This window comes from Cydia splendana, chromosome 6 (assembly GCF_910591565.1).
Source record: "Cydia splendana chromosome 6, ilCydSple1.2, whole genome shotgun sequence".
NCBI classification, from domain to species: Eukaryota; Metazoa; Arthropoda; class Insecta; order Lepidoptera; family Tortricidae; genus Cydia; species Cydia splendana.
This window is the reverse complement of record NC_085965.1, coordinates 923,132-942,188: the sequence shown is the minus strand read 5'-3', so window position 1 is coordinate 942,188 and position 19,057 is coordinate 923,132. Positions and strand designations below refer to the sequence as shown.

Sequence of the window (19,057 nt, the reverse complement as noted above, 5' to 3'; positions counted from 1 at the left end):
AGTTCACTTTTTCTAAATATTACTGTACATCCCTTAAGTTTGTCTATCTGACCTAACTGGAGTTTTCCTCTCATCTAATCGAAGGTTAGCGGGAAGAGATCCCTTATAGGGATAAGTTCGCCTTTGTACTCCCATTACTGTAATTTATCTTTGTAAACCTGTGTTGTGTACAATAAAGTGATTACTACTACTACTACTACTGATAGTAAATAACTTTTTAATAGGGGGTATTACTGCAATGTTCTGCCGCCAGAGTGCAGCACTAGCACCTATCGTAAACCATAGAGACTTATACGTATTGTGCCTTAAACTGTTTATTGACAAGTCTTCACAGACAATAAAATATGACATTGATGCACCAGGCGGATTGATTACAGAGGGCCCACCGGGAAACGCGAAAATCGAAATTAAGTTATCTGCCCCTTTATCCCTCGAATATGCAAGAGTGATAGAGAGGTTAGATACTGAAATTTCGATTTACTTGTTTCGAGGTAGACCTTCAGATTGTGATGGATCGCGGGACGGGCGTCCCCTACGTAGTTTCGCGTAATATTCTATATTGGGAATGACACATATTTCCTAGTGTGTTTAGGATGTCAGTGTAATGTGTTACCTCGACGTTTTGGTCGGGCGGCGTGGCGCAGATGACGCGTGCGCGGTACCACTGGCGGTCGCGGTACTGCGCCGCCACCAGCTCGCCCGGCGCCGGCGCCGTCTGGGGGGGGGGGGGGGGGGGGGTCATACATTACATACTATAACACCAACTAGGGCAGCGGTTCTCAAACTTTTTTGGTGACGGAACCCTTTTGGAAAGCGAAATATTTGACGGAACCCCAACAAAAAAATTTCGTTCGTCACTGTGGACCAGATATACAAGAGCTGTTTTTTTTCTTATTATTACAAGTATTTTCGCGGAGCCCCAACAGAGGCTTTGCGGAACCCTAGGGTTCCGTGGAACACACTTTGAGAATGGCTGAACTAGGGTCTCTATTCTTTCCCAAATACTTTTAAGTCATAATGACTCTGACTCTGACACATATATTATTATACTCTTTGCTCTGATATCCTATTAATCTGTAATTACTATTGTTGTGATTGTTTCATTATACTTTTTGTTGAATTTATTGTGCACCATATAATTTGTATTTGCATGCATTTAAGTATGTTTTTTGCAAATAAAGTGATTTATTGATATATTGATTGAATGTATTGTTTGTCCGAATTTTCGTTAGTCATAATTGGTTTTTCTCAGAAACGCGTAACTTTTCAGGATTGCCATAAAACAAACCTAACCTAACCTATCTATAGAATAACCCTACGAAAATCCTGAAAAGTTAACGGTTTCAGTTTTATGACTAACGATAATATGACAAACAATACATTATGACTTGAAACTTTATGGGAAACAAAGGGACCCCCAACAACTGAATATTAATTATAAGTTATTTGTCATAAACGGACATGCAAGTTTATATAATGTGTGTGTGTGTGTGTGTGTGTGTTATAACATTGTAGTCTGTCGATTTGTAACTGGCCCCGAGCCGCTAACCCTTTGTCTATTGGTAAGTAATACCGCACGTGTAAAAAAAGGGTCGTGTAATTCTCTACGGTTACTGAGTGCTGGCGAGTCGAACCAGTCTAAAATGTGTCATCCAGATGCGTAACAAAGGCGCGTTATCGGAGAGCGCACCTACGCTGGTTTTTTGAGCGTTGGACTAGCCCGCGCTCAGGTGATAATTAGAATAATTAAGACCCTTTTTTGCAGGTAAGTAGCACGTGCGGTTTGAGTTAACAATAGACAAAGGATTAACAGTTCGGGGCCTGCTACGAATCGACAGACTATACCTGCAACGGTCTGTGGGCGGCGCACGTGGCGGGGCTGTTCATGTCCCGTATGAGCGCCGCCAGGGTCATGGGCGGCACCGGGACCGTGTATATAATGTGTGTGTGTTATAACATTGTACCTGCAACGGTCTGTGGGCGGCGCACGTGGCGGGGCTGTTCATGTCCCGTATGAGCGCCGCCAGGGTCATGGGCGGCACCGGGACTGTGTATATAATGTGTGTGTGTTATAACATTGTACCTGCAACGGTCTGTGGGCGGCGCAGGTGGCGGGGCTGTTCATGTCCCGTATGAGCGCCGCCAGGGTCATGGGCGGCACCGGGACCGTGTATATAATGTGTGTGTGTTATAACATTGTACCTGCAACGGTCTGTGGGCGGCGCACGTGGCGGGGCTGTTCATGTCCCGTATGAGCGCCGCCAGGGTCATGGGCGGGACCGTGTATATAATGTGTGTGTGTTATAACATTGTACCTGCAACGGTCTGTGGGCGGCGCAGGTGGCGGGGCTGTTCATGTCCCGTATGAGCGCCGCCAGGGTCACGGGCGGCACCGGGACCGTGTATATAATGTGTGTGTGTTATAACATTGTACCTGCAACGGTCTGTGGGCGGCGCAGGTGGCGGGGCTGTTCATGTCCCGTATAAGCGCCGCCAGGGTCATGGGCGGCACCGGGACCGTGTATATAATGTGTGTGTTATAACATTGTACCTGCAACGGTCTGTGGGCGGCGCAGGTGGCGGGGCTGTTCATGTCCCGTATGAGCGCCGCCAGGGTCATGGGCGGCACCGGGACCGTGTATATAATGTGTGTGTGTTATAACATTGTACCTGCAACGGTCTGTGGGCGGCGCACGTGGCGGGGCTGTTCATGTCCCGTATGAGCGCCGCCAGGGTCATGGGCGGGACCGTGTATATAATGTGTGTGTGTTATAACATTGTACCTGCAACGGTCTGTGGGCGGCGCAGGTGGCGGGGCTGTTCATGTCCCGTATGAGCGCCGCCAGGGTCATGGGCGGCACCGGGACCGTGTATATAATGTGTGTGTGTTATAACATTGTACCTGCAACGGTCTGTGGGCGGCGCACGTGGCGGGGCTGTTCATGTCCCGTATGAGCGCCGCCAGGGTCATGGGCGGCACCGGGACCGTGTATATAATGTGTGTGTGTTATAACATTGTACCTGCAACGGTCTGTGGGCGGCGCAGGTGGCGGGGCTGTTCATGTCCCGTATGAGCGCCGCCAGGGTCATGGGCGGCACCGGGACCGTGTATATAATGTGTGTGTGTTATAACATTGTACCTGCAACGGTCTGTGGGCGGCGCACGTGGCGGGGCTGTTCATGTCCCGTATGAGCGCCGCCAGGGTCATGGGCGGGACCGTGTATATAATGTGTGTGTGTTATAACATTGTACCTGCAACGGTCTGTGGGCGGCGCAGGTGGCGGGGCTGTTCATGTCCCGTATGAGCGCCGCCAGGGTCACGGGCGGCACCGGGACCGTGTATATAATGTGTGTGTGTTATAACATTGTACCTGCAACGGTCTGTGGGCGGCGCAGGTGGCGGGGCTGTTCATGTCCCGTATAAGCGCCGCCAGGGTCATGGGCGGCACCGGGACCGTGTATATAATGTGTGTGTTATAACATTGTACCTGCAACGGTCTGTGGGCGGCGCAGGTGGCGGGGCTGTTCATGTCCCGTATGAGCGCCGCCAGGGTCATGGGCGGCACCGGGACCGTGTATATAATGTGTGTGTGTTATAACATTGTACCTGCAACGGTCTGTGGGCGGCGCACGTGGCGGGGCTGTTCATGTCCCGTATGAGCGCCGCCAGGGTCATGGGCGGGACCGTGTATATAATGTGTGTGTGTTATAACATTGTACCTGCAACGGTCTGTGGGCGGCGCAGGTGGCGGGGCTGTTCATGTCCCGTATAAGCGCCGCCAGGGTCATGGGCGGCACCGGGACCGTGTATATAATGTGTGTGTTATAACATTGTACCTGCAACGGTCTGTGGGCGGCGCAGGTGGCGGGGCTGTTCATGTCCCGTATGAGCGCCGCCAGGGTCATGGGCGGCACCGGGACCGTGTATATAATGTGTGTGTGTTATAACATTGTACCTGCAACGGTCTGTGGGCGGCGCACGTGGCGGGGCTGTTCATGTCCCGTATGAGCGCCGCCAGGGTCATGGGCGGGACCGTGTATATAATGTGTGTGTGTTATAACATTGTACCTGCAACGGTCTGTGGGCGGCGCAGGTGGCGGGGCTGTTCATGTCCCGTATGAGCGCCGCCAGGGTCACGGGCGGCAGCACCAGACCGAAAGTGGGCAGCTCCTCTGCAAAACACAAATATACAATTTAAACTCTCGCGTTTTTACACTACTTAACCCCCCGAACATTTTTATAAATTAATTTCGGGTAGTTTGTTGTTTTATTTATGTCTCCGTTGACATTTGCTGGGACGTCAGTCTTTCCGTGACCACAACTGGTGCAACTCAGCTAAAATGTCGGAATTTAAGGTAAAAACAATGAAATGTAACAACAAATACTAAAAAGTACGGAACCCTCGGTGGGCGAGTCCGACTCGCACTTATCCAGTTTTTGTTTGTGGGTCAATTATTAATGATAATAACTGACCTTTAGGCGGTTCTTGTTGGAACATGACGTAGAGCCGGTCGAAGTGGCAGACGTACGTGACGACTACTTTGTGCCACGTGCCGGGTGCGGGCAGGACGGGAGGACGGCATTTCGGAGTCGGTACACGATCTAGTGTCCAGCCATCTGTGACAATCATAAACATTAAGATTTCTGCGTGATAGCGGACTATCAGTCAATTGAGATAAGTCAAAAATACCATGTTCCAGAAAGCCGCGCCAGTATATGTATAGCAGTGGCGGCGCGTCAAACATATCCATAGGCAAGCCGGGGCTAATTTGGCTTACATATTTCCTTTACAATTCTGCTCAAACGTCCAAAAACAGGCAAGCCGGTGGGAATCGGCTTTTATGGACGCGCCGCCACTGATGTATAGTCAATGATGTGGCGTTCTATACCAAGCCTACTACCTATAGTACTAATAGAAAATCTGTAAAGGGAACTTCTACACTGCGGTATTTCTGGTATCTTTTGTTGAAGCTCCCTAAGTGATAGGCTGATAGGTGTGATAAAATTTAAGGTGTCTTCAGGAATAGGGAATATTACGCGAAACTGCGTAGAGAACGCCACTACCACAATCCATCACAATCTAAGGGTCTACCGCGAAACAAGAAAATCGAAATTCGTTATCTAACCTCTCTATCACTCTTGCATATTCAAGCGATAGGCAGATAACTAAATTTAGATTTTCGCGTTTCGCGGTAGGCGCTTGTAAACAAACCGCCTTGATGCATCAATGTCATATTCTATTATCTGTGAAAACCAGTCAAAAAACAGTTTAAAGCACAGTATGTATAAGTTCCTCCATGGTTTACTATTGGCGCTAGTACTGCACTCTAGCGGCAGAATATTGCAGTAATACCCCCTACTCCGAAATTCCGAATACTCTAGAATATCAGATAGTTACAAATACATTTATAGACATAAAATATTTTAAACGGAACATTCATGACATACCAGGGTGTTTCATAACGTGTCGCTTCTTGCAGCGGCTACCCTTGAAGCACGTCTTCTCCGACCCCCCTGTATAGTGCTTGCAGATGTCCATTTCGTCGCGATTGTTGTAACCCTGAAAACGGAACCACCCGTTTTTTTACCTACTTATGCGACAAATTTACTACTTTCACCTAAATACGGTCACAAGGATTACAAAGTAGGGTAATTCGCCAGTACTGTTGGTAATTGGCCACCCTAAACTAAAAATGATTTCTATTCACCTATAAACAGAATTCCTTCCTTAACACATGTATACTTCCTAGCCTCACCTATGCATGCCAAACATGGATCTACAATACCAAGACAATGAACGACATCCAGGTATGTCAAAGAAGCATAGAGAGAAGCATACTCAACATAAAACTTAAGGACAGAAAAAGATGTTCAGATATAAGAAAAATAACCAGGGTCATAGATGCGCTTGATTACTCGAGATCCCTAAAGTGGAAATGGGCAGGTCACTTAGCCAGATTAGAAGACCAAAGATGGACAAAGACGGTCACAGAATGGCAAGGACCTCAAGGTACCAGACACCGTGGGAGACCACAGACAAGGTGGATAGACGATATTGTCTCAATAACTGGGCCTAATTGGACCCATGATGCAAAAAATAGGATATACTGGAAAAGATTGGAGGAGGCCTATACCCAAAAGGGGTCCTTAAATTAGAAATAAAATAAAATTTAATTTAGCAATTAGAATTATATATTTAAGGAATAAAGGGCTTAATAATAAAAAAAAATAAACAGAATTCATTTTAGTATAAGGTTTCAATAACTGGCCAGCCTTATACTAAAATGAATTCTGTTTATATATGAATAGAATTAATTTTTAGTTTAGGGTGGCCAACTGGCGAATTACCTATCTGGTTATCAGGTAATATTAAAATTTTTCTTTATTTCCACACAATTTCGTCTATTTTTAGTGCTCCGTACAAAACACGGAGATTATGGGATCACTTTGGTGTAAATCGGGTAAAGGCTTGTGATGAAGCCTAGCTTCTTTTTCCTGGTTTGCCTCTGTACAGGTTTGGGGGGACTCCATCAGCTGTTCCGTACAAAAACATTTTATTTCGTATATTACCTACACTTTTTCAACTTTACAAGTCGATGATTGTTTTACCGTCCATTTTTTACATACGTTGAGACATAAATAATAACTCGTATACAGATGTAGTGCATAATTGTTTTCCTTCGTATTTTGGGTAAGTAATAGAACGTATACAAACCTATAATATATTGCTCAGAATATATAAATTCAATTAGTATAATTTTGAATGGCATATCGTGCAATAAGTATAACGTGCGATACGTATAACAATGAATTCTATAATTTTATAATGTATAATGAACTTTACATATAATATCGTTTATGATAAGTATAAAAAGGTATAACGTTGAAATAATATAATATATAAAACAAATACCACGCAATAAACCTAACCTTTTATTTTTCTGGGGGGTAACAGTTCTAACCTAACCTAATACTTATCTGGTAGCAGTTTCTTTCTCTGAGGGGTCACAGCTCTAACCTCACCTAACCTACTTTTCTGGTAGCAGTTTTTTTCTGTGGGGGGTCACAGTTCTAACCTAACCTAACCTATTTTTATGGTAGTAGTTTCTTTTTCTGTGGGGTAACAGTTCTAACCTAACCTAACCTACTTTTATGGTAGCAGTTTCTTTCTCTGAGGGGTCACAGTTCTAACCTAACCTAACCTACTTTTCTGGTAGCAATTTCTTTCTCTGAGGGGTCACAGTTCTAACCTAACCTAACCTACTTTTCTGGTAGCAGTTTCTTTCTCTGAGGGGTCACAGTTCTAACTTAACCTAACCTCCTTTTCTGGTAGCAGTTTCTTTTTCTGGGGAGTCACAGTTCTAACCTAACCTAACCTACTTTTCAGGTAGCAGTTTCTTTTTCTGGGGAGTCAGTTCTAACCTAACCTACTTTTCTGGTAGCGGTTTCTTTTTCTGAGGAGTCACAGTTCTAACCTAACCTAACCTACTTTTCTGGTAGCAGTTTCTTTCTCTGAGGGGTCACAGTTCTAACCTAGCCTAACCTACTTTTCTGGTAGCAGTTTTTTTCTGTGGGGGGTCACAGTTCTAACCTAACCTAACCTATTTTTATGGTAGTAGTTTCTTTTTCTGTGGGGTAACAGTTCTAACCTAACCTAACCTACTTTTATGGTAGCAGTTTCTTTCTCTGAGGGGTCACAGTTCTAACCTAACCTATTTTTATGGTAGCAGTTTCTTTCTCTGAGGGGTCACAGTTCTAACCTAACCTAACCTACTTTTCTGGTAGCAGTTTCTTTCTCTGAGGGGTCACAGTTCTAACCTAACCTAACCTACTTTTCTGGTAGCAGTTTCTTTCTCTGAGGGGTCACAGTTCTAACCTAACCTAACCTACTTTTCTGGTAGCGGTTTCTTTTTCTGGGGAGTCACAGTTCTAACCTAACCTAACCTACTTTTCTGGTAGCAGTTTCTTTCTCTGAGGGGTCACAGTTCTAACCTAACCTAACCTACTTTTCTGGTAGCGGTTTCTTTTTCTGGGGAGTCACAGTTCTAACCTAACCTAACCTACTTTTCTGCTAGCAGTTTCTTTCTCTGAGGGGTCACAGTTCTAACCTAACCTAACCTACTTTTCTGGTAGCGGTTTCTTTTTCTGGGGAGTCACAGTTCTAACCTAACCTAACCTACTTTTCTGCTAGCAGTTTTTTTTTCTGGGGAGTCACTGTCCTAACCTAACCTACTTTTCTGACAGTAATTAGTTTCGATGACCTATGAAATACTGAGCTATCCAAATAATTTTACTGATGTTTTGTTCAGATACTTATATGAGATGTTATTCATTATTTTAATTTATTTGCATAATGAATGTTATATTAAATGTAATTAGTTTATTTGTATGTTATACCAAACAGCGGTATGTATATTGAATGTTATATTATTTTTATGTTATACTAATTGAAAATATAGATTTAGTGCATTATACATAAGATTAGTATACGTTTTGAACGTTTGTAAATTGAAATTATATCAAAAGTTCGTATTCATTATGATACGCACCCTCGTATTTTCACGGAAACGTACGAACGTGTCTTACTATTTCAGTCAGTCTCGGTACAAAAAGGACAAATACGAACGTTTCCAATAAAATACGATGGAAAACAATAATTATGCACTACATCTGTATATTTTATTACTTTTCGATTGGCATTTGTCAATAAACAAACCTGTGATAACTCGGGGCTCATTCTAGGGATTTGATATCGATAAAAAAATGTCTATATCGTCAGGTGACAACCAAAACTCACTAATTACCACTCCAAATTCATAGCCATAGTGAACTGTATTAGTACCATAATAAGGTTGATTTTTATTCAATTATTTTTTGGTAATTAGTGAGTTGTCACCTGGCGATATGTATATAAGACTTTATGACTTAAGATAAATTTCACTATTTATGTACTTTTAGCAATAAATGAAGATGGAGTAATGTTTAAGAAATAATAAATAACGATATAAAATGATTAGAATAAAACATTTAGTGTCAATGTGGAAATACTGACCTGGTTTAAAAATAAAATAAAATCTTCGAAAAAACACCTTTTTACAATTAAGACGCAATACAAAGCGATTTTGTAAAAATTTTAATATATTTATTTTGTAGAACATTTAGATGTTGACAGTAACATCGATATATTTAATTGTCGATAAAATATTTTGCTTCGTCACTTTATTTAGTATAAGTGCCCCGAGTTATCCCAGGTTTGTCGATAAACAATTATCATATTGACTACAGCCTGTGGCATATTTATTATTATTGTGGTGTTGTGGGCCTTTGAGTGTCGCATCGACCAGCATTGATCTATTGTGGCGGCCCTTTAATATTAGGTCATTACCTATGAAATTGGCGTTTTGTTCGGAGAATTTCAACGAAACACGAATTTCCATACAATTAATTTTGCGGATATTTTTTTGATGGCTAATTCAAACCAAACAAAATTTTTCCAGTAATTTTTGACACCTTTAAGGTATGTTTTCAATATCTCCATTTCTTGAAAATTGGTACCATTAGAAAAATATAAGTAATTTTAATACTCGAACCGACAGCACATGAAAAGACCTATTTTCAAGGCTTAATTCTGAACACTTAACAATAAAAAATAACAATTAATTGTATGTAAAATCGTTGTTTATTGAGTGCACTGTAGTTTTATTGTAATTGTGTATGTACTTTTGTAAAAAAAAAAAAACTAGGATCAGACTTATATCTATGAACAAAAACGCCAATTTCATAGGTAAGGACCCAATAGTACATTATTGTCGAGGCTCGGAAGTAGCTACTTGCAGGCTGAGGATTCGTTTTAAACGGACGACCTTGGGAGTCCGTTTAATTGAATCCGAAGCCAGCAAGTAGCCTTCCAGCCGAGTCATATATAGTGCTTTTCTCAAAAATGGTGCAACAAATATAAATATCATAGAAATATTTTACAAAAGCAACGTTCTTACGTATATATTTTCACAGAAAAAAGTAGAAACAATTGAAAAAATTAGCTTTGCCGCCTTTTTATTTTTTTTAATAAAAAAATAGACGTGTATTTTTCTGCCGAAAATACGCCAACCTATTTGAGACAGCTAAATAGTCGCGGTACTAATCATCTGTTTGGCTGTTTAATGGGCCTGTGCCTTCATTTGATATGGCCATTTCAACTTTTAAAAAGTTTGGAACTCGACAAATAATGGAATTTGTATGCAACATTGCAGTCCCAAAATCGAGACTGCAATGTTTTTAACTTTTTAATTTTTGACTGACCATAAACTACGCGCTTCGCAACCTATTTTTTAAACGGCAAAGTCGACTTTGCCGTCCATTTTTGAGAAAAGTTCATTACTAATGCCCGTTGCATCCGTAAAGTTCCAGATTCTTTGGGCCGTAATGTTCTGTACCTCATAGGGTTGCACTACGTGTCGCCCTAGGTAGGTACTTCTTTTTGACATTAGTGGTCCACAAGAGCAGAGAATGTGCATTGCAGTCTCCTCTGACTCCTGACAGAACCTGCATGTCGCATCTTGTTTCTTGCCAATTTGAAACATATGTTTATTCAACATACAGTGTCCAGTCAGTATTCTGGTCACCGCGCAGGTTTTGTGCCTTTTGAGTCCTAAAAGCTCCTTAGCAGTTTTGCTGTTGAACCCTTTGATTAGAGCTTTCGAGTGTTCTTGCCCTTTAACGAACTTCCACCAAGCGATTGCTCTCGTTTTTTCTAAGTTGCTGAGCAGAGAATATGCATCCTGTTTTGTGATTCCACAGAACGGTTCTGGGCCGACCAGGGGTGTGTCTGCGCGCTTTCTAGCAAGTTCGTCCGCTTCTTCGTTTCCGTTAATGTCGGAGTGCCCTGGTACCCATCTAAGTGTGAATTTGTTGGAGTTAGCCAGTGCATTTAGGTTTGTTTTACAGTTCTGGACTAGTTTTGAGTTTGACTCGAGGGATTCTAGTGCCAGCAGAGCAGCCTGGCTGTCTGAGTTGATGTAGATATGCTGGTGTCTTAGGTTTCTATCCAGATTGATCTCCGCACATTTGTTGATGGCGAAGACTTCTGCCTGGAAGTTTGAGGCCTGTGTGCCCATGCTGACGCTAGCTCTGAGCTTAGGGCTCTCACCATAGATCCCGCATCCTACATCATTGCCTTTCTTGGAACCATCTGTATACCAGATGTGGCTTCCCTCTTCGACGTACATTTGGTTGTTGATCCATTTGTCTCTAGGAGGTATTTCTACTGTGTACAGTTTGGTGAGATGACATTCGGTGTGCGTGTCATCAGTGGGCATGCTAAAGGTTCTATTTGCAAAAACCCAGGCCTTTAGATTGGCTAATGCCTGAGAGCGCCATTTTGGCCTGTTTAGCGTGCATATTCTGTAGACGCACTGCTTGGCCTCCTTTTGCACCTGCAAGTGGAGTGGTATGATGTCCAGCAGTGCATCTAGGGCCGCTCCCGGTGTCGAGGAGAAGGCGCCTGTTACTGTTAAACAAGCCGTGCGTTGCAGGCTGTATAGAGTGTCTATTGCTGTCTTTTGGCTGGTTTCATAACCACATAGCAATTTTGGGTCTTAAGTCCCATCTTGCTCCTGCCATTCGACAGCATGACCACATGGCCATTTTCGCTTTTTGTATAATGTTTCTCAGGTGAGGGTTCCAAGTTAACTTTTGGTCGAAGGTGACCCCTAGATACTTGACCTCTTCCGAGAACGGTATTGTTTGTCCAAGTTTATCGAGCTTCCGTTTCCTTGTGAATAGTACTATATTACAGTCTTGCTCGGATTAATGGACAAGTCATTTTCTCTACACCATTTGAATATTGTGTTTAGAGTTCCTTGCATTAGGTTGGATATTGTGTTGAGGCAAGGGCCTTTGACGATTGACTACAAGGTCGTCGGCATATCCTTGTGTGTCAAAGTCTTAGCCTGACATGATTGCAAGAAGTTGGTCCACTGCTAGGGTCCATAAAAGTGGGGATAGAACGCCTCCTTGTGGGCACCCTTTAGTGGTATAAATTTCATGCTCTATAGTATTCATGGTCAGAGTGGCTACTCTGTTCGAGAGCATGCTACGAGTATGTACCCATCTGGTGGTGGTTTCGTCTACTCCCTTTGATTTCATACCATTGAGTATGGTCTCTGTGGGCGTATTGTCGAAAGCACCTTCAACATCAAGGAACGCACATAGAGCGGTTTGCTTTTCCTCTAGGGTTTTCTGCACCTTGTCAACCAGGTCGAGTAGGGCAGTCTCCGTAGATTTACCCTTTTGGTAAGCATGTTGGTTTACACTTAGTGGTCTATCCACCAGGTATTTCGCTCTAATGTGCTGATCAATGATTCTTTCCATCGTTTTGAGTAAGAACGATGTTAGACTAATAGGTCTGAAGGATTTAGGCTGTGAATAGTCATTTTTCCCTGCTTTTGGTATAAATCGTACCTTGACCCTAGTCCATTGATCTGGTATAATTCCCCACGCAAAACTTGCTCGGAATATTCTGACCAGATGTGGGAGGAGGAGGTCCTGTCCTTGCTGTAAAAGCGCTGGAAACACTCCGTCTTCTCCCGCCGATTTAAATTTTTTCCAAAGCCCATTTAATTTTGTTTGGTCTAAAGATGTTAGTTGCCAAATTCCAGTCTATATTGCGGGCCCTGTGGATGTGATTATTCCTTTGGGCGCATAACTGTGTGTTACTGGTTTTGTACGAACCGGGGAAGTGGGTGCCTCTGAGCAGGCCTAGAGTTTCCTCTTCTGTGTTCGTAAAAGTGCTGTGGCATATTAGGACAGTCATCAACTCACAGTGACGGCTTCCACGGGGTTCTCATGTTCGGACCCGCTGTAGTAGTGCTCGCTGGAGGTGCGCAGCTCCGGCGGGCCGCGGGTTGGTGCTGCAGCTGGCTGCTCTGTACGAGCCGGCTTGTCCACTGCCAACCAAACATATTAGGACAGCCATCAACTCACTGTGACGGCCTCCACGGGGTTCTCATGCTCGGGCCCGCTGTAGTAGTGCTCGCTGGAGGTGCGCAGCTCCGGCGGGCCGCGGGTTGGTGCTGCAGCTGGCTGCTCTATACGAGCCGGCTTGTCCACTGCCAACCAAACATATTAGGACAGCCATCAACTCACTGTGACGGCCTCCACGGGGTTCTCATGCTCGGGCCCGCTGTAGTAGTGCTCGCTGGAGGTGCGCAGCTCCGGCGGGCCGCGGGTTGGTGCTGCAGCTGGCTGCTCTGTACGAGCCGGCTTGTCCACTGCCAACCAAACATATTAGGACAGCCATCAACTCACTGTGACGGCCTCCACGGGGTTCTCATGCTCGGGCCCGCTGTAGTAGTGCTCGCTGGAGGTGCGCAGCTCCGGCGGGCCGCGGGTTGGTGCTGCAGCTTGCTGCTCCGTACGAACCGGCTTGTCCACTGCCAACCAAACCAACACATATTAGAACGTTTTCACATTGTCCGATCCGATATCGGATGTCGGAAGGAAGAAAAATGTAAGTTATATGTGTTTCTCTGTATTTATTTATGCATTTAATAAACCATTATTACTAAGAAACGATAAATAACGCAAAAAAAGCGGACTTAATGCCAATGGCACTCTCCTGCAGCTGTTTTTGTCCTATGCGCCTTCCGACATCCGATATCGGTGCGGCGCTTCCGATAAATTCAGCCATGTAGGAGCCCCCGTCAGCTGTCGGACCGATAATATTTGTTTGTGTGCGTATGTGTAGGCATACTGCTTGTTGTAGTGTGCGTGACGGCACCCGGGCGCGCCCCCGCGGCCTGGCTACGCGGGTGTAGGATCCTACATCCGATATCGGTGAGGACTATGTGAAAACGCCCTTTAAGGCTAGGTTCACACGGCAACGTCCTGCACGTTTTTTCATGTATTCGATTTTAAACGTACAACCAGAAGGGTGTTTACACGGTAGATTTTCATTCGTTTAAAAACCGTTTTCACGCCGAATAGCGACAGTTTTCACGCAGTTGTCGCAGTGAGCTGACGTCTGAGATGGATCCACGCTTCATCGTACTTTTATTTTTATTTTCGCCGCCGACAAAATGATGAGAAAGAGTTTTTGGGCACATCCCATAAATAAAAAATCAGTGCGTAATAAAACATTTGAAATTTTATAGCTACGTTAAACTTAGTTACGCTATAACAAAGTTTTTCAATTTCTTTCGGATGTCTATTGAAAGTTTTGTTCCACTAAATTAATTAATAGTTCGTTATCTATATCTATCTAACTAACCACGAAATTACAAATAAAATATGTGCGATCCCTCCGAAAAACGCCCGAGTACTATAGAGTGTGTTCGATAAAAAACGCATAAAATCGTGCCGTGTGAATGGATCAGAACTATACTAATCGCCACTGCAAGCCGAATACGTTTAAGTTCATTCGATTTGCTTGACAAGTCCGGTGAGTATCCGTTTAAACGTATAAAGAATGTACGATTTTTTGCAGTACAAAGGCCGTGTGAATGGTTCTATGCTCAAAGTATGTGCCACTATTTATCCGTTAAAACGTATATTGCAAAAAAACGTGCAGGACAATGCCGTGTGAACGAAGCCTTAGGGTCAATGTGGGGATGACCGGCATGACATCCGTCATTGGCCCTTGCGTCTAGTGCGTCTACTGCATCTATGTATATTTTCTTTTCTCGTATGATAAAGACCTGTATGACTTAAATTTAATGATCTCATGTAATAACTATTAATAATACCTAAATTTCTACGACAATATTAGTTCTGTCTTATGAAATTGTAATATTTATTTATACTATAAATATTATTGTTATATTAATGTTAGTTACGATATTTATATAGAATGACATTCAAACACAATGTATATTATAATTGTTAGTGAATAAAATAAATGAAATGAAATATTTCAGGTTGGACCCTACTCGCGCCTTACGGAACCTCCATTCCGGGTTTATTTTGGAGTATCCATCTCCTAGATGGATTGCAAATCAATGCGAAGAGGCCCAGCTCCCCTGTGACGAAATGTGACCGGCATGGCGTATAATGCATATCTATCTAATACCTTTAAACGAGCAATTCTTGTTTATTTCTATATGTATTTTAGGGATCTTGGAAACGGCTCTAACGATTTCGATGAAATTTGCTATATGGGGGTTTTCAGGGGCGATAAATCGATCTAGCTAGGTCTTATCTGTGGGAAAACGCGAATTTTTGAGTTTTTATATGTTTTCCGAGCAATGCTCAGTCTCCCAGATATTTACTAAGAATCTGAGCAAGGTACTCACGGGCGGTGGCTAGTCCCTCTTGCAGCAGCAAATCGTTGAGCGTGTTCTCATCGTCTACAAACAGGTACACACCCAGGGATTCCGATGAACTGAAATTAGACAGACATTTGTTAATTTATGTATTATTTTATTCAGGCTACAAGGCCTATATGTCGCAGTAAATTTACTGCCATCTATCGACACACGACTAAAACTCAAAATGAAAACGTATAAAATTATCAAAAAAATGTATATATATGGATAAATGATTTTATTATTTTATATCATTTTGACCCATGTTCATGCACTGATATCTATGTGTTAAAATTGTTAAATATGAAACGGTGTCGTCACGCCATCTAGCCGAGCATAGGCCAAAGGTGTGTGCGTCATCTATTCGAGAATGACTTTTTCTTGATTTCCGAGGCACGTTTTTTCCTTACACTTTATTCATCTTATACGAAGTTACATATGTCTTTGCTAATATTAATAATACCCGAGCAAGCGAAAGATTCCAAAACTGAACCACAAGCGTAACAAGTGGTTCGAAAAGTGGAATCTTGAGCGTTGAGAGGGTTTTCAAGCACGACGGTTAAACAAATTTTGCCCCCGAGTGAAACACATAATTTTTCACCACACCAACCCTAAGAAAATATGAACTGTAAGATATCAAACAAAATCAAACCAAATCAAATTAAAATAAATGTTATTAAACATTTATCATTCAAAAGTAAATTTTACCAGCAAACATAAGAAAACAACATTTGCATTTGATTACTTTGCCTCACATGTGATGTGAATAAAATGCAACTTTGCTATTAGTTTTTGAACAATCAAGAGAGTCTTCACCAGCTGGTGTGGTGTGGTGTAATAATATTATGCATCTCTTAGACATAGATTATACTTACTTATCGTCTATTTTCATTGTGAAAGGCTTCCCCAAGTACTGCTTGAGGAATTCTTCTATCTCGTCTGTCTTGGTGCTCACGAATTCCACCTGCCAAAACGTTATAACGTCAGGGGAAGTTGCAAATTGCGGGGATCTTTCTATTTTACTCCAATGAAGGCGTAATTAGAGTGACAGAGAAAGATACCCGCAAATACAAATACAAATAACTTTATTTTTCGCAATTTGCGAACTTCGATTTTCGCGGTTATAGCCCAGACCTGCCAGCACGAGTTGCGTTCTCACGCGTAACCAAGGCTCGGAACCGGTTAAAAAATAGCGGTAAATACAGATTTATTTCGATTTTACTCCAAACTATCGCGAACGTTTTAAGAACTGTATTGTGATCTTAATAAACCGGTTCAATCGACGAACGACGAGATGGCCGGCCGGCCCGTAGTGTGCCGCGTAGACATACACACCGATAAAGGAAGAAACCGGTTTTTATTGTTCTAAACCGGTTAATCTGACAACTTTATGGAAATGTTCATCTAAAAACTGGATAAACGAACGAAACCGCAATTAAAATGTTTTGCGCCAAGTACATGATAACGGTAACCGCATACACCTTGCGCAAGAACGCAACTCACGCTATCATCATCATCATATCAGCCAGAGGACGTCCACTGCTGGACATCGGCCTCCCCCAAAGAGTGCCACAATGACCGGTCTTGCGCCACCCGCATCCAGCGGACTCCCGCGACCTTAACCAGGTCATCAGTCCACCTTGTGGGGTCTACTCACGCTGCGCCTTCCGGTACGTGGTCGCCACTCGAGAACCTTTCCGCCCCAACGGCCATCGGTTCTACGTGTAATGTGCCCCGCCCACTGCCACTTAAGTTTAGCGATTCGGAGGGCTACGTCGGTTACTTTGGTTCTGCTGCGGATGGCCTCATTTCTGATGCGATCACGCAGAGAGACTCCCAGCATAGCCCTCTCATTCACGCTATACGGCCAGATGATAACCAAACCTCACTAAATAGCCCTCCTTCACTACTGTAAGTTTAGAACCATGGTAAACCATAAGTTTACATAGTGAACACCAAGGTTGAGTTTATTTATTTAATTTTATGTAATGTTATAGACTCACGTCCGCTAGATGGCAGCAGTGTGCGTACGGCGGCGATACACAGAACTCGGGCGCCAACGGTTGTATGCAGCTCGATGTTACTGGCCGCTGTTCACCTGTGTCCACTAGGAACACTTCCTCCTTGTTTGTACCCTGTATTTAAATAAAAAAAAACTTTCATACACAACATAGCACTCACATCTTTTTAGGGTTCCGTACCCAAAGGGTAAAAACGGGACCCTATTACTAAGACTCCGCTGTCCGTCTGTCTGTCTGTCACCAGGCTGTATCTCATCTCATGAACCGTGATAGCTAGGCAGTTGAAATATTCACAGATGATTTTGTCCGATAAAGGGTTCATCCACATAATACGTCACAGCCACAGCAACAGGGAGAGGGATTAAAAGACCTATGTTTTTCCTATGATAAAAGTGTGCCAAGGGGGGAGGGGGATCTAAAAATCGAAATTTTGTGAATTTGTGTGATGAAATTAATAGACCCCTTAGGCCCACTTGCACCATTCCACTAACCCGGGGTTAACCGGTTAAGCCTGAAGTTACCATGGTTACCAGTACAATTTGACACTGGGTGTGTGATGAAATTAATAGACCCCTTAGGCCCACTTGCACCATTCCACTAACCCGGGGTTAACCGGTTAAGCCTGAAGTTACCATGGTTACCAGTACAATTTGACACTGGGTGTGTGATGAAATTAATAGACCCCTTAGGCCCACTTGCACCATTCCACTAACCCGGGGTTAACCGGTTAAGCCTGAAGTTACCATGGTTACCAGTACAATTTGACACTGGGTTAACGGTTTAACCGCTTAGCCCCAGGTTAGTGGGATGTGGCAAGTGGGTCTTATGTTCTAATCTTCTTATGTAGGTTATTTTTTTGAAAATTTCTCGTTATGGCGTTACCTCGACCCTGATGAACATGGCCCGGAAGTACCCCTGGGTGTCCTCCGCGTCGTGGTAGACGCAGCAGGTGAAGTTGGGCAGGTCATCCAGGTTCACAGATACCAGGTTCTTGTCTTCGGAGTAGTATGCTGTCATCTCTTGGAGTAAACTGGAAAATTATGTATTTATTAATACCAAAGAAAATTATAGAGGCGTATTGTCAAAGTAGATTTTGTAGTCACAATAAATTTACTGCCATTTTTCGACACATGATTAAAACTTTAAGAAAGTTCAATTTTATTTATTGACCGAAGCGAAGCGAAGGTCTACGTTTTGACTCGGGCATTTTGCTTTCGTATGTCCGGATGTTCTCCTCTACAGGTCGCAATTCTTAACCGATTCTCGTGAAATTTTGTGACCGAATTTTATGACTAAATAATTTTTTTTTGTCAATCCGGTTTTTGGAAATTTTTAAAAATGGCTGAGACGTGATACCTGGCGCCTAAACAAATAGTCGTATCGATATCATAAGAGTTTTTTCTTTTTGAGACATGTTTACAGAGTTAATAGCAAAAAATGCAGAAAAAAAATATCGCTGGTTTAGGCGGTATTTAGATATTTAGTTTTGTATTTCCGGATGTTCTCCTCTACAGGTCGCAATTCTTAACCGATTCTCATGAAATTTTGTGACCAGATTCTATGACTAAATAAATTTTTTTTGTCAATCCGGTTTTTGGAAATTTTTAAAAATGGCGGGGTCGTGATACCTGTCGCCTAAACAAATAGTCGTATCGATATCATAAGAGTTTTTTCTTTTTGATATATGTTTATAGATTAAATGGCCAAAAATTCAGAAAATTTGTATCGCTGGTTT

At 42.9% G+C, this 19,057-nt stretch overlaps 1 protein-coding gene across 1 annotated transcript in view; it reads right to left on the bottom strand.

The window, feature by feature from the left end:
* LOC134791539 (uncharacterized) overlaps positions 1–19,057 on the bottom strand; it is a 28,996-nt gene that overhangs the window by 2,737 nt on the left and 7,202 nt on the right. The window contains exons 6-17 of the mRNA XM_063762586.1: positions 18,205–18,352; positions 17,305–17,436; positions 16,177–16,265; positions 15,290–15,378; positions 13,304–13,432; positions 13,142–13,270; positions 12,980–13,108; positions 12,822–12,946; positions 5,451–5,562; positions 4,476–4,619; positions 4,071–4,174; positions 614–715 (exon numbers count right to left, since the gene is read on the bottom strand). Of these exons, the coding sequence (XP_063618656.1) occupies positions 614–715; positions 4,071–4,174; positions 4,476–4,619; positions 5,451–5,562; positions 12,822–12,946; positions 12,980–13,108; positions 13,142–13,270; positions 13,304–13,432; positions 15,290–15,378; positions 16,177–16,265; positions 17,305–17,436; positions 18,205–18,352 (1,432 nt within the window). The remainder of the gene's footprint in view (positions 1–613; positions 716–4,070; positions 4,175–4,475; positions 4,620–5,450; positions 5,563–12,821; positions 12,947–12,979; positions 13,109–13,141; positions 13,271–13,303; positions 13,433–15,289; positions 15,379–16,176; positions 16,266–17,304; positions 17,437–18,204; positions 18,353–19,057) is intronic.